This window comes from Alexandromys fortis, unplaced genomic scaffold, assembly GCF_014885135.2.
Source record: "Alexandromys fortis isolate MF-2015 unplaced genomic scaffold, M_Fortis_MF-2015_v1.1 scaffold_0, whole genome shotgun sequence".
Taxonomy (NCBI): domain Eukaryota; kingdom Metazoa; phylum Chordata; class Mammalia; order Rodentia; family Cricetidae; genus Alexandromys; species Alexandromys fortis.
In genome coordinates this window covers 23,999,891-24,015,270 of record NW_026067949.1, presented here as the reverse complement: position 1 = coordinate 24,015,270, position 15,380 = coordinate 23,999,891, and the positions used below count along the sequence as shown (strand labels likewise).

Sequence of the window (15,380 nt, the reverse complement as noted above, 5' to 3'; positions counted from 1 at the left end):
CACCCCTAGCTTCCCAAATGTATTTGAAATTGCAAACACACATACCAAAAAAAAAAAAAAGAAGAAGAAAGAAACAAACATATACCCTCCTCCCGTCAATCCCAAAACAACAACAAAAAATCATGGCTTTATGTGAAATTCAAATTTCAAACACTTCATTGAGTATCCTTGTATTTGTTCTGGTCATGCACTCCAGGAAAGGTTAAATTTCAAGTTCTTGTTGAAGCTTCCACAAGGTTTCTTCTTCATTTTAGGCACACCAGTCACGATGAGGTGAACACACTGGAGAAGACCCGGGGGAGTTAGTGCTAAGTGCATTTACCTCACCGGAGTGAATGCTGGAACAGAATGCCACGCACAGCGGCCATCCAGGGCACACGCACAAATGGCACCAGTTAAACATGCGAGGGCTTCAATCATGACGGCTAATTTGCTTTGTACTTCCATTCCCATTTACATACGGACTTAAAAACTCCTTATGTGGCTCTTAGGAACCGCATTTGAATATGCTTTATGCCATTTTCCCTCCAACGGGGAAAAAAGTTCATTTACATGTGACTAGTTACTCGGAGGGAACAGGATTAAACAGTCAGGTTTTTTCATGCCACAGAATGAAGTGGTCTCTGCCTCTCTGGAATGCCTCTAACGCACACCGTACTTCCCATCAATCCATCTCCCTTCTTCTCAATTCAAAGCAGTATTTTAAAAAAGAAGAAAAACCGCTGCCAGCCACCTTCCTCCACTGCCACTTACATCTGGGGACACCGTCAACCTGTCAAGTTTATTTATAGTTCTCCAGCTAAATAATTCCTACCCTGCCAACTACATCATTCCTGAGTACGTTTATTTAAGACAGAGAGAGAGAGGAGAGAGAGACAGATAGAGAGAGAGGCAGAGAGAGAGACACACACACACACACACACACAGAGACAGAGAGACAGAGACAGAGAGAGAGACAGATAGAGAGACGGAGAGAGAGAGACAGAGACAGAGAGACAGAGACAGAGAGAGGCTCTTTTTTATTTTATTTATTTATTTATTTATTTATTTATTTATTTATTTATTAAAGATTTCTGTCTCTTCCCTCCAGCCGCATCCCCTTTCCCTCCCCCTCCCCCAATACCCTGGTCATTCTCCTTGTTATGTGTTCACTTAATTAAAATTAGCCTAAAATGATACAAACATTTGTCTGAAAAAACAATCATGGCAAAGAGTTCAGAAAGTTTTGGGGGGAAAAAGGAAAGAAACTGGAATGTGTGTGACTATTACTAGCCGACCTTAAAACATATTATGAAGCTACAACAATTAAAACTACTTGGCAATGGAAAATAAGCACATTATAAGTATAATCACATCCAGAAGCAGACTCAAACACACAGAACCCATGAGAAAGCCAGCGCTTCCTATTAGTCAGAGGAAAATGACCATTAAGTAGCACCCACATAATCGGCAAAATTACCTCACTGCTGTCCAATTTTTATCTCAAATACATTCCTGAGAATCACACACGTACAAACTGAACGAGACTTTAGGATAACACTCTCTCTCTCTCTCTCTCTTTCTCTCTCTGTCTCTTGTGTGTATGAAGATGATGAACATACAGAATCCACACATATGAAAATGGCATTTAAAAAAAAACCCAGCATTTGGTACAATGAATATGAGCTAATAAAAGGGGAAAAACCTATCATAAATAGAAAATTATCTCATGTGTAGTCTACCTTCAAATAGCTTTCTTATTACAGAAACTGCTTAGGACTTCTCTGGCTCTTATCTTTAGTGAGAATTAAAAACAGTTAATGCCCTTTGTATTTGCATGTGTAACCCAAGTTCCCAGCCTAATTTCAAAGGATGTGACAACACACCACCCCAACCAGAGAAGTCTGGATGAAAAACAGTCACTGCCACCCAGAGGCAGGTTCAGGCTTGCTGGCATCTTTAGAGCATGCTAAGTTACAAAAGAAATTCAGATCCGCGGTGCTGCCTCAACTGTCGCTCATTCCAACAGTGCCCCCTTCTGGGACTGAAGCTGGAGCTGTGTGATTTCAAGGTTTCTCACAGACCCAAACAACCTGCATTGGATCTTGCCTCACTTCACTTGTGTTTTTTATTATTCATTCATTCATTCATTCATTCATTCATTCATTCATTTATTTTCAAAACAAGGTTTCTCTGTGTGGCCCTGGCTGTCCTGGAACTCACTTGATAGACCAGGCTGGCCTCGAGCTCACTGAGATCCACCTGCTTCTGCCTCCCAAGTGCTGGGAATAAAGGGTTGCACCATCACCGCCTAGCTCCTCATTTTATTAACAAGCACATACTCCCCTGTATTCCCTAAAGCACTCAATCTGTATCTATAAAATGAAAGCAATTTAATCTTATTCTCCAATCTAGAAGCCAGTGATATAATTCTTCACTTACTTTGACAAAAAAATATTTTTGAATTTCGGATGCCATTTCTTCAGTGTAACTTAAATTTACGTTGAAAGATCTTCTGTTGTTCTGGTCTCCATTTAAGGAGAACCGCCAGCCGGTTTCCAACTGTCTGAACAGCTAGACAGCATCGCCCCCTGGTGGCTCCAAGTAAAACACGCACTTTCTTGATTCAGAAACTTACCAAGTCCCCACAGCCAGCAAGTTTTTAAAAGCTTATTGTAAGCAAAGATATGGAAGCGGGCGGGGTCAGAGAAGCAGGAGTCATCGTTCTGTCTTTCAATGAACCTCTAAGTTTGCTTAAGAACAAAACCGTGTTCTGTAATGAAACTCCTGAAGGGCTCTGCCACTGCAGCCTGGGCACTCACCTATCTAACACTCTGCATTCCATGGCTTCCAGCAGCTGCTGGCCTCTGCAGACAGGCTGGACCAAGAGACGGCGCTGCAGACCCTAACCTTTCTTGTGCCTCAGCAGGGTCCCTGCAGTGAGCTCAGGCGGGTCTCTCAAACCCTACCTACAGTGGTACCTGTCTGTGTTCTGGCACACTTCTGGGTAAGGCTCATTTGCTCCCCCAGCAGGAACATCCTGCAAGGAGCATCTGCTTCCTGGCCTCTCAGTTCCTTTGACCTCCATCCTAACAATCCTCTTCCCAGGGGTAGGAGTGCCAGCTGGAGGCAGAAAATAACGGAATCGCACACGAGAAGGGTGAGTGGGGGAGACAGTCTCTCCGTACTCACTTCTGGATCGCATGTAGCAGTCAGTACAGTTTAGGAGGCCGTTGCGAATCCTCACATCCGTCCCACTCACTGTGTCTCCGAGCTGTCCTTTACAAATGCCACACTGCAGGAGAGAAGGGACAGAAGTTATAACACCAACAGGGGATTGTGTCTGGAACGTGCTGCTGACGTCTGAGGCGGTTTGAATGAGAATGGCCCCACGGGCTCCTATGTTTGTAGGGTCAGCCCCTAGGTTGTTTGGGAAGGATTAGGGGCGTGGCCTTGTTGGAGGTGGGTGTGTCACTGGGGGCTGGGCTTTGAGTGTCTCACTCCGCCTGCAGCCTGTGGTTCAAGAGGGAAAGCTCCTAGCTGCTACCCAGCTCCACGCCTGTCTGCTTCCTGCCACAATGGTCATGGACTCTCCTGTCCTCTAGAGTAGAGAGCCCCAATTGAAAGGCTTTCTTTTCTAAGGGTTGCCGTGCCCATGGCGTCTCACAGCACTAGAACCATGGCTAAGACACTGCTTAAGTGAGGCATGTAGGGATAATTCCACCCACCGTCTCCATGTTCGCTGAGTATCTACTGGGTTAGCTATGGCACCATCAGCCAGTGTAGGGCAAAAAGTAAAATATATTTTTGCCATTTTATCGTAACTCCTGTATTTTACAGAGGAGGCCACAGGTTGAGATACTAACTGGTTTGCCCCGGGGTTGTGAAGCTGGCACACAGCACTGCAGGGACCCGAGAGCCTGCTCAACTGTTCTAATGCACAATTTCTCAGTCGAGACAGAAGGACCATTTCCGACATATTACACCCTGCCCATTTTAAACAATCACGTAACCAAAGGCATCAGCTGAAACTTAACTACTACTAATCTAGGCGTTCCAGCACATTCTACCAGAGAATTACTGAGGAACACATCCACTGTGTATTTCCACATTAGAGGGGCGGACCCAGGATGACAAATTCCCTGGGTATGGAACTCCCATTAGCCCAGAGGCGTGAGTGCAGAAGTGGATAGTAGGAGGTACTTGCACACAGAGAAGGTGGCACTGGGGGGTCTGTCCAGATGTCAGCCCCTTGCACAGGGCGCAGCCACATCCCTGACTCACCGCTCTGAGACTAGCTGGGTCACAGGGACAGCGTCAGCAAAGAATGGAGACTGCATGTCGCTGTGTCTTGTTACGTGTGAACCTCACTGATTATTTCTTATACCAGGGACAAAGGGAGTTGTTTTAATCCCATACAAGCTGATGGGACGCTACCAATGAGAAAGAGGATGAAATCCAGATAGAGAAAGAAAATGTATTAGCATCATGTAGAGAAAACAGCGACTCAAATTCAGAGGCCGAAGGCGTGGCTTTGAAATCAATTCTATTCACTTGAAAGGTGCCCATGAGTAGAAAGAGAGGCTGGGAGAGTAGAAAGAGGTGCTGGTAAGTACAATTCATTTTTCTGACAGCAAACCAAGTAGAACAGTCCCCCTTCCCCCATCATGTTACAGGAGACCTGGTCTCAGAAGCTAGGCTCCTCATGGGCACCACACTAGTCCATCTAAAGGATTTATTGATACTTCTTCCTTTAATACAGAGGAAAACAGTGGCGATTGAGGAAGACAGAGCTGTTACTCTTTTTTTTTAATATTTATTTATTTATTATGTATACAATAGTCTGTCTGTGTGTATGTCTGCAGGCCAGAAGAGGGCACCAGACCTCATTACAGTTGGTTGTGAGCCACCATGTGGTTGCTGGGAATTGAACTCAGGACCTTTGGAAGAGCAGGCAATGCTCTAAACCACTGAGCCATCTCTCCAGCCCCAGAGCTGTTACTCTTATGGAGTTCACTGTTTGTTAAGAAGCTAGTAACTAACACAGCATAACGAGCATTAAGGACTAAGTGGCTACCGAGGCTCTTCAGCAAAGGCCACTGCCTGGCTGTGTGTGGCGGGGCGTGCTCCTAATCTCAGCACTAGGGAGGCGAAGGCAGAAGGCCTGTGAGTGGTTTAAGGCCAGCCTAGGCTATACAATGAGACCTTGTTTCAAACAAAACACAACACACCAGAAACAACAACAACAGATCAACAGACTTCATACAGAGCTTTGCAGAGGGAGTCCCCATCTGAGGTCATGGGGACACTGTCTCTCTGAATATTGAAATCTTACAGCTAGCCACTACCACTTACCGGGCAGAGAGTATTCCGTTAGGGCAACACCTAAAACCCTGTCACACGAAATCCTAAAAGTTAAGATATTTCAAATAAATCCTTAGGGTCCAAAAGACTCAGAAGGTCCACTGTCTCCCAGGGTTTCATTCTGGACATCCCTTTGGGATGTCTGTGTTAGCCACTAAAGTGTGGAAAGACAAATTGCACAGACCTATTTTTTTTCTTCTAGAAGGATTTCACTTCCCAGAGGGACTCAAGGTTGGGGAGCTGACCCTCACATCTGTCTATACCTGGACCTGACCCTCGCATCTGTCTATACCTGGACGTGACCCTCGCATCTGTCTATACCTGGACCTGACCCTCACATCCTTCTATACCTGGACCTGACCCTCGCATCTGTCTATACCTGGACCTGACCCTCACATCTGTCTATACCTGGACCTGACCCTCACATCTGTCTATATCACACAGAGAGAGGTTGCAAGGTTACAGGAAGGATTTATTAGTACAGGAAAAGATCTAGACCCTGACATCGGCTCCGAGAGGAGAGGGCTGTGTATGTACATACTCTGAAACACTGGATGTGAAAGTAGAGATTCAGGGTCTCGATGATCATCGCGGCTCCTTTACCCAGAGCGAGCCCACAGGAGGAGCAGAGCTTCTTCCCGCTAATAGACCTGAGTCAGAAAAAGGCACAGTGAGAACCTTGGCTCACACAACAAGCAACCTCATGCAAAGATGGACACGTGGAGTTTACAAAATGCTTCAACCATGAATAATGTGAGGATCACAAACTGACAATGAATTTGGAATTATGCAGAGCCATATGCTGCCAGCAAGGCCTGAGCTGAAGGTGATGGGCCTCCCCGTGGTGCTGAGTCCGCTGTGTCTGAGCATCTTGAGATGATTTAATATGTGTATCATATGTTTACAGAAGTTTTAATGAGACACTCAGAGTTACTTTTATTAAGGTTCCAATGTGGCTTTAGCAGTTTCCAGTGCATTTCCAGTCCATTGTAATGGAGGAGGGAAGGTGCCGTGGGAAACCTCAGAGATAGGGTCTCTGCCTCTCCTTGACTTCCCTGTGTGCCACCAAGGGCTCTCCTGGGGTTGGCCAGCATATCTCTACTGTGTCTTCCAGAACAAACACTGTCTGCTGGAACGGTACTTGCTTTCTGTCTATATTGTAAACTCCTGGGATTGAACCCACCTTCCTTCATCCACCTACAGCCCTGGATACTGTCCACCCACAGACCGACATAAACTCAGCAGGTGAAAGGGCAGGGTCAATGGCCCACCTGCCACCACAGGGCTGTCCCCTTATGGCAGTTTTCCAATGATGCCTTCTGCTGCAAAGCCCTGGGAGAAATTCACCAGTATTGTCATCTGAAAGTCACAGTGGTCCAAAGGGACAGAGAACCAGAAGGGCAGACAGCGAGAGGTCTCCTCAAAGACCTGGCCTCATCAAACCCTAGATGTACCTCTACCTCACCATGGAAAGAAAATTCTCTATCAGTGAAAGCCACTTAGTCCTTAGTCATTCATGCCTGGGACAGACAGATAGCTGGGCACCTTTAAAGATATCATGGGGACCAGCTATTGCCCAGAGCCACTGTCAGATCTAGGGAGGGATGGAAGAGGATGAAGGTTTGTTTCCCAGCTCTCCATTTCTCTAGAGGAGCCAGCAGCCCACTGCCCTCCGAGGGTTTTCATCCTGGAGGTGGAGGCACGGCTGTAGGAGCCCAGCAACTGTCGGGGGGACCTTATTATTAGATTGCACGCTCCACACAATGCCATTAAAACCCAATGGCCACGGCCAGCACCACATATCTTACTTTTTCTACCCCATGCTGATGAATCCGCAGGCAGATGGAGATGCTTTCCTGACTCCTCCCCCTCTGTGCATGTGGTTGGAGGAGGGATGTGGATGACAAGGCTCTCAGAATCATTCGGCAAGCACTAATCTGCCCAGAGTCATGCCCGTAGGTGCTGGACCACAAAACAGCCTCTGAAAGGCTCGCTGACCTCTTATACCTGTTTGGTGACTGGCCGGGAGGGGTAGGAGAACAGGGGGACAGGGGCCCAGCCCAGAAGTTCTCTCGAGGACTTTTCCTGTAACACGGCAAAGGAGCCCACAGTTATGGAAAGTTAACAGAAGCCACAATAAAAGACATTTCAGCTTCAAACTAAAACAAAAGGACCACAGAGGAGTCTCCTACTGGCATCTTGGCTTGATGTGTTTTGAGGTAAGGTCTCACTAAGGTGCCTAGGTGGGCCTGAAGTTTGGTCTTCCTTCTGGCTCAGTCTCACAAGTGCGGGTTGGGAATGGGAGAGAAATTAGCAAATATTACTTCTAGAAGGAATGCACAGGTGTGTAAAATGGAAATCACACTGACACCGCTGCTTAGAAAGGAGAATATGGTGAATTCTCCTTTATTTTAATCACGGGGCTGTTATTTAAGCTGTTGAACAAGCTGTTGTTGCACGCTGCATTTCCTACGAAAACAACAGGCTTAGTGGGACTGAAAGATGAATAAAAACACAGGAAGAAATTCTTAAGGGCAGCCCAGAAGTTCAGGGAGATGATTTTTTAAAAAGTCGATTTATGGTAAAGACCATAAAATTAAAAGATAGCATGCAGCTAGGGTCACGTGGCCACTCAAACAAACAGGGCAGATCTTAGAGGAAGGGACTTTTAGTGCCGTGGCTTCTGCCTTAGATGCCCGCAATGAAAGGTGGCGTTGAGACTGTTTAATACTCATTCGGTCATAAGAAATCAGAAGGCCCTAATTTGATGATGCCAGCATGTCACATAAGGGCAGGTGCTGCTTGGGAGCCCTGTGTGGGAACAGGTTGTCAGTATGGAACAGTTAATATTGTGTGTGAAAAACTAGTCAGGGCACAGAAAAGGACAAGGAAAGGAAAACAGGAACACAGAGGACGAAACCCCTCTGTCTCTGGCTGCTTGACTGTGAGATCCCTTGAGGCCCTGCTTGCTTCTGCGCCCCCCACCTCAGATGGCACCTGTATCCTCCAAAGGTCACATTTTCAAAGTGTAACGGCCATGGCTTGAAAAAAAAGGCTGAAAGCCACGCAGTAACCATTGGGAGTGACTGCATCTAGGTGACCTGAGCTCCTGTTGATCCTGGGGCCACAGATACCCAGCCATGAAAACTGGAGGATTCGGAGAGAAGGGTGGTGGTTTAACATCGTGTGGAGAAGGAAGAGAAGCTAACAGGGCCTGCTGATGACCCACACCCACGGTGCTGGTTATTTCCAGACATGGAAATCTGAGGAAGATACCAGTCTCATTCCAACTCGATAATGAGGAAACTAGGGCGGTAAAAACTAAGACACATCCTCAAGGCTCTGTGTCGGTATGAGGCAGACAGACTCTGAACCCACACCGTCCGGATCCAAGAGGAATGACTGGCTAAAGTAATGAACGCTAGGACCTTCCAAGTGCGATGCGCGGCTTAACCACGGTCTGGTTGTGAAGTTCTGAGTCCTCTGCAAATTCCTCTAAAACATAACCAGCCAAATTCTGGGGGCAAGGATATGTAACTCCCCTCAACTCTTCACCTGAAAATAGGATTATCAACTGCATAACATTACTGGGAAGGCTCACTGCGAGAAACGGTTTTAAACTCTCAAGCACCAATTACGCTAAAGTGGGATTAAATGGAGACAAAGCACAGAAAGGCTGCTGACATCCTGTCATCGAACACTGCTCCCCATCCAAGTCAAATACAATAAAAAAAAAAAAAAGAAGCCCACATCCACCATTTGTCTACTCACTTCCGTCTTTCACCCGGAGACTCTAGCTGATGATTAAGGTTTTTATTCAGGGGCAGGGTTTTGGGCTTCACATCTTCTGACATACATGCTGATGGGTTTGACACCTGATGATTCTGAGGTGGCTCTAAAACCGAGAAAGGGACATAAGCGTGCTCAGCAGCATCTAGATGACACCCAGGAAAGCACCGGAATGTAAGGCGCCGATGGCTTCTGGTCCTCACGGGAATTCTCCGCGGGCTGTGTTCCACACATAGCCCAATCTGGTTTGGTGCAGTCTACCCACCAAGAGCATTTTCTGGGGCAGGGTTATGTTCAATGGTACAACCGGGACATTTGAAGAATGCACTGTTTATGGTAACTTAAAAGTTTGTCAAGTCTCCCTTTTATTAAAAAAAATGTTATTTTCTGTGTATGGGTGTTTTGCCTGCATGTACATCTGTGATCCCACATGTAGGCAGTGCCATGGAGGCCATAAGAGGGTGTCATATTCCTAGATACAGAGTTACTGAAAGGGGCTGTCATCTAGGTGCTAGGAATAGAACCTGGGTCCTTTGAAAGGGGAGTCAGTGCTTTTAACCATTGAACCATCTCTCCAGCTCCTCCTTCTAAATTAAAAAATTACATTTATTTTGTGTGTGTGTGTGTGTGTGTGTGTGTGTATGTGTATGAAGGCCACAGGACCACCATCAGGGAGTTACTTCTCTCTCTTCACTCTACGAGCCAGGATTGGACTCAGGTCATCAGGCTTTAATGACAAGCTCTTAATCACTGAGCCATCTCAGCAGCCACAGACTCTATTCTGTAAAATGCTAATAACTGTCCAGGTCTCACTGAAGCCTCAACGCCTTGTGTAGAGTCTGGTCACATGATGGGAGTTTATGTGTTATATATTTAACAGAAGCTGGGAGGGTTTACAACAACTTAAATGTTGGGATTTGTGTACTCACTCTTACCCTGAGCTAGCTGTGGGCCTGTACCACAGTGCGGGGTCCCAGCCTCTGCCTCCGGCCGCTGGTCCAGATGGATTCCTTTTGACATGGAGTCTTCTGAGTGAGCCGACGGTCCTTGAATTAGGCTGCTAATACTAAAACAAAGATACATCTTCAGAGCAGAGATAACAGCAACCTGATCAAACTTACTGTTTCTATACCTGAGGACACAGAGCTAGAATTACACTCTAAAGAAAGGAAACAGACTGTTTGCTTATTCTTTTTATTTTAAACTACATCTAAAACCATTATAAAATACTATGCATTTTAACATCAACTTAATACAGTCAAGAAATGATCGTTTCTGAGCACCTCCCTGCCCACCAGACTCTTCAGGCTGGGCATCTCTAGGGATGCTCCCAGATTTTCACAAGAGAGCAATTATTATAGGTTTCACTTGGAAGTCAGGCATGGTGAAGCACACATGTAATCCCAGCACTCAGGAGGCAGAGGCAGAAGGATCATGAGTTCAAGGCCAGCCTTGGCTGCAAAGTAATATACTACTAAAAACAAACGGATACATAAGTCACTGAGGTCACTTGGGATCTCTGCAGCCTTGGTTAATCCCCAGCCTTTCAGTGACTTCTGTGTGCAAGGAAAGGAAAGATTTAAGAAGATAAAGGCAAAATTTCTGGTGACAATTAAAGTAGCCTGGAGAAAGCAAACAGCAAACTCACAGGCAAGGCCTGTGTGGAGAACTAGCAGACACACACTTGGGGTGTGTTTTGGGATTCTTCAGATCTCCCGACCAACAGCTCATTTCCCAGACTGGGAAGCAGTGTTACCTGGAAACAGAGCTGCTCTTCCAGGAGGACCACGCCCTGCCAGTCAGACTTGGTGCTCAGTGTCTGCTGCTAGCAGCTCACTCAGTGCAAACCCTCACCAGAACTCGGCTCCCTGCCTTGGCCAGTCTACGACCTAGAAACCTTTCTCATCCTCGGGTCTCTCTGGGATGCTGGGAACGTTTGGCAGACGCATGCGTACTTGCTGATACCTATCTGGGATCTCATGCCCCAGAGGCAGGCGTCTCTTCCTTAAGCAGGATACTGTCAACTTCCCGGGGTTCCTGTAGATTCCTTCCAGGTTAGGCAAGGGTGGGCAGCACTGATAACCTGTAGCCCAGAGTCGGGTCCAGTCTCAGGTACTCTGTGTACTCTGAGGTTTCTGAGTTCAGTTCTGGCTCTCCCATGGAACATTCTAGAGTGCACACATGAAGTGACTAGCCACACTGGTTCTGACAAATTGGTTATCCTTCACATGACCACTCCGAGTAAACATGCTCACTTCAGTGAGGACAGCTGCAGCCAAGTTCAGGTCCACAGTGGAACCAAGGTAGGTGGGACCTCAGGACTTGAACTTCTTTTCTCTTTATTTAAAACAGGTCTCCCTTATTATTTTTTACACTACTATGAAAACATTTAAATTAGATCATATGCATGTATATGATGTGTTCATAATTCAGTTTGTGAAATAACCAGGCTAGCTAAAAGATGAAACAATTATATTTTTATTTATTATAAAGGGCAAACTCACGAAACAGGAATGAGAAGTCCAAGCTCAGTGGTGCTGCGAGGAAACCACAGAGAGAGAGAGAGACAGAGAGAGAGAGAGAGAGAGAGAGAGAGAGAGAGAGAGCGAGTACCCGGGCCATGAACCTGTTTTTCTCGGTGACCCAGCCACACCCTAACTCGGTCCCCACCTCTTACAGATAATGGGTTGACAAAGATTCCCCACCGATGATGTGTGTGCTCACTCCACCCCACGCATGTGGAGGACAGAGGATGACCATGGAGTTGGGTCTCTCCTACTTGTATGTGCTTTCTGGGGATCGAACTCAGGTTGCAGGCTTGAGTGGTATGCGACATTATCCTTGGAGCCATCTCTCCAGCTCTTTAATTTAATTATTTTTTTTTGAGATATGCTCTTATTATGTACTCAAGGCTGGCCTCAAATTTACGATCCTTTTGTCTCTCCTGTCACCACAAATGGCCTTGCCTGTTTAAAAATAAGTCTATATATCCAAGGGCCCAAGGACCCTGACTTCAGCGCTGTTGGGGTGTGTTTAAGCCACATGGAACTCACCATTAGACTGATCATTTTAAAGCAGTGGGACCGCCTTCCTGGGAGGGAATGACAGAGGCCAGCTGTGGGAATTCCCATGCACGTCTTGGATGGGCACACACCTGTCCTCCTTGGGTGGACCACTTTCCCCAGCCTTGAGCAACTGGTCACTGTCGCTCTCCTGGAAAGGTATCTTCTGTCTTCTCTCTTTTTCTTTGTCTTGAGAATTTTCCAAGTCCACTTTATTCTGATAGAAAAATTGGGATCACTTGTGAATATATTTTTTAGACGCGCTAGACGACTTTCATATTTGAGCACGGACTCTCTGAAACCTACCCCCTAATGGCTTACATCTGACCATGGACTACCTGAAACCTAACCCATCCCCTTTCCTCTCTTTGAATAATGAAATTTTTTTCTTCTATTTTTTGCTCTAAATTTTAAAGAAATGATTAATATGTTCTTTTTGTACAAATGAATGAGAGTCGCTGTAAGACTGCAGACATGCATACAACGTGCTGATTATAGCCACCCTGCTCTTCTACTCCTGCCCCAACCCTGTTTGTCAGTCCCCCTGCCTACAATTCGAAGACTAGTCTTCTAAACTAATGATCAACGATTTCTAAATATTTAGAATAAATGTGCCATTGAGATCTTTCTAAAAAATGGTCACAAAAGGGATTGGTCAAGAAACTTCCCTTTTCAAACAAAATGAAGACATGGGACAGCTAACCTCAGGACAAACGGCCTTAGGTAGCCATGAGTTATTTAATTTAACATGTTTCTATCTATACCCCCACCACCTTACTTGGGGGAGGTGGGGCTGACCAGCCTTTCCAGGATCTCTCTACCAAAAGACATGTCAGGTTCGTGTGGAATTTTGAGGGTAATGGGCTTGTTTTAAAGCAGCTGGTGGAGAATGCACTGGGGGGGGGGAATCTGCTGCCAATCATGCAGAGGGATGCATGACACGGGGGACGGGGGCACATGGCTGTGGAAGAAAAGAGTGATGCTTGAGCCAGGCAGAGAGAAGGTTCCAGCACATGGGTTTATGACTGGAGATCCTGCTAGCCTGTCTGGGAAGTTCTGGCCAGGGCAAGGACCACTGCTCTGCCTAGGGCTGGGTGACAGCGGGAACAACACACGAGGTGTCGCATCCACTCAGGAGCTGCCGAGGCTCTGGATGGACAGCGAGGTTTGGTGTGAAGTCACTAAGTGTGATGGGAAGCCTGGTTTAAGTTACTTATGTCACACCCGGCTTCCATCAGTGATCTTACCGTAGTCCCGCTGCCCTCAGTGACAGACAAGGAAGTAGACAGCTGGTCTGCAGAACTCGAGGAAAGAGTGAACGGGACCACCGTGTCTTCAATTATCTTACGCTCCTAGGGCAAAGACAGGGATAAATGAAAAAGAAAAAGAAAAAAGTTTTTAAAAGTTTGTCAAGAGAAAAAGACACATTAAGGAACTCCAGGAAAAGAAGATTCATCAGAACATATACAAGAAAGCATGGCATTAAGGAAATCGCATTTTTCCAGAGCACACAAATCAAATACACCAAGTAGGCGGGAGTTTAGAACTTCGTATTGAATTTACAAACACCAAGTTTAACTAGCGTTTAATTAATTAGAACAGGGTGAAGAAAAACTACTGTGGAGCTCATCAGCTAAATCAGCTATGCGGAAAGCAAAGTTCCCAACGATATTGACAACAAACTTTAGACAGCAGACACTTTAGACAGGCCTCTGCAAATTCTGTTGCTGCTGTTAAAACATTACCAGGACACAAGTCTCCTCTACAAGTCCTCCAGCTTGATGTAGTAATGTAGACGGTAGTAAGGATGTATTTAGCTTCAATGCTAAAATTATCTTACAAAACAAATTCATTACTACAAACACTCTTACTGTAAGTGAGTACACACAGAGATAAAGATGTTGCTTTTTTTTTTTTTTTTTTTTTTGGTTTTTTGAGACAAGTTTTCTCTGTGGGAACAGTCATGGCTGTCCTGGAACTCGCTTTGTAGACAAGGCTGTCCTCAAACTCACAGAGATCTACTTGCCTCTGCCTCCCAAGTGCTGGGATTAAAGACGTGTGCCACCACTACCTGGCTTTTTATTATTACTATTATTTTTAAGACTTATTTATTATGTATGCAGGTCAGAAGAGGGCATGAGATCTCCTTACGGATGGTTGTGAGCCAGCATGTGGTTGCTAGGAATTGAACTCAGGACCTCTGGAAGAACAGGCAGTGCTCTTAACCACTGAGCCATCTCTCCAGCCCGATATTGCTGTTTTTATGTTATCTAACATAGATGAAGAATCAGATATTGATGTGATTACAGCGGCTTCTTAAACATGGCTCAATCCGTTCCTCCTACAGCCCACATGGTGGAGGGTTCCTGTGGTCTGTCAGAACCCGTATGATGTGGTTCTCTTTCCAGAGACTGAAGCGACACCTGCTGCGGGAAAGAGTCAGACACACCCACAACCAGCGTGCACTGCAGACACAAAGGGAGGTGACAGACTAAAGGGACTGTGCTGACGAAGCCACATTCTTCTTGGCAATTTCCTACCTCCTCGTAGTACCTGCGTTCTTCTTCTTCCACCTCCTTTTGGGCCTTTTCCCACTCTTCCTTCAACTTATCTTGTTCCTTCTGGTACCTCTCCTGTCATGGGATGTCCACAGAACATTTGGGAGTGACCACCGTACCCCATCGCTGGGGTGTCCTCCCCCCCTCTTCTAAAGCACCATGCACAACACATTACAAGATACTCTTCGTGATAGAACATTGGAATCTCATGCATGCACACCGTAGAAAGAGATGCTGGGTATTAGGTACAAGTCAGGTACACGTGGTGGTTTGAATGAGGAACGCCTCCCATTGGCTCGTGTGTCTGGGCACTTGGTCCCACTTAGTGGTACCGTTTGGGAAGCTTTAGGATGTGAAGCTTGGCCAGAGGAAGTATGTCACTGGGGTTGGGCTCTGAGGTTTTATAGCCCAATCTCCCTTCCTCTTCTCTCTCTGCTTCTACTGTGTGAATGAAAGGTGACCACTTGGCTTCCTCACTGCCAGCCAGGCCTCCGGCTCCCACTGCCGTGCCTTCCCCACGGTGACAGACTGGAGCGCTCTGCAGCTGTCAGCCAAAACAAACCTTTCTTCCTAACTTGCTTTTTGTCAGGGCATTTTTTTTTATTGCAGCAAGAGAAAATTAATTAAC

General features: G+C 46.1%; 1 protein-coding gene across 1 annotated transcript in view; it reads right to left on the bottom strand.

Annotated features, from left to right (window-relative positions):
• The window catches only part of Limch1 (LIM and calponin homology domains 1), a 299,518-nt gene that overhangs the window by 4,001 nt on the left and 280,137 nt on the right, over positions 1–15,380 (bottom strand). The window contains exons 25-32 of the mRNA XM_050149634.1: positions 14,735–14,827; positions 13,442–13,546; positions 12,287–12,411; positions 10,068–10,198; positions 9,115–9,238; positions 7,351–7,428; positions 5,885–5,993; positions 3,172–3,274 (exon numbers count right to left, since the gene is read on the bottom strand). Of these exons, the coding sequence (XP_050005591.1) occupies positions 3,172–3,274; positions 5,885–5,993; positions 7,351–7,428; positions 9,115–9,238; positions 10,068–10,198; positions 12,287–12,411; positions 13,442–13,546; positions 14,735–14,827 (868 nt within the window). The remainder of the gene's footprint in view (positions 1–3,171; positions 3,275–5,884; positions 5,994–7,350; positions 7,429–9,114; positions 9,239–10,067; positions 10,199–12,286; positions 12,412–13,441; positions 13,547–14,734; positions 14,828–15,380) is intronic.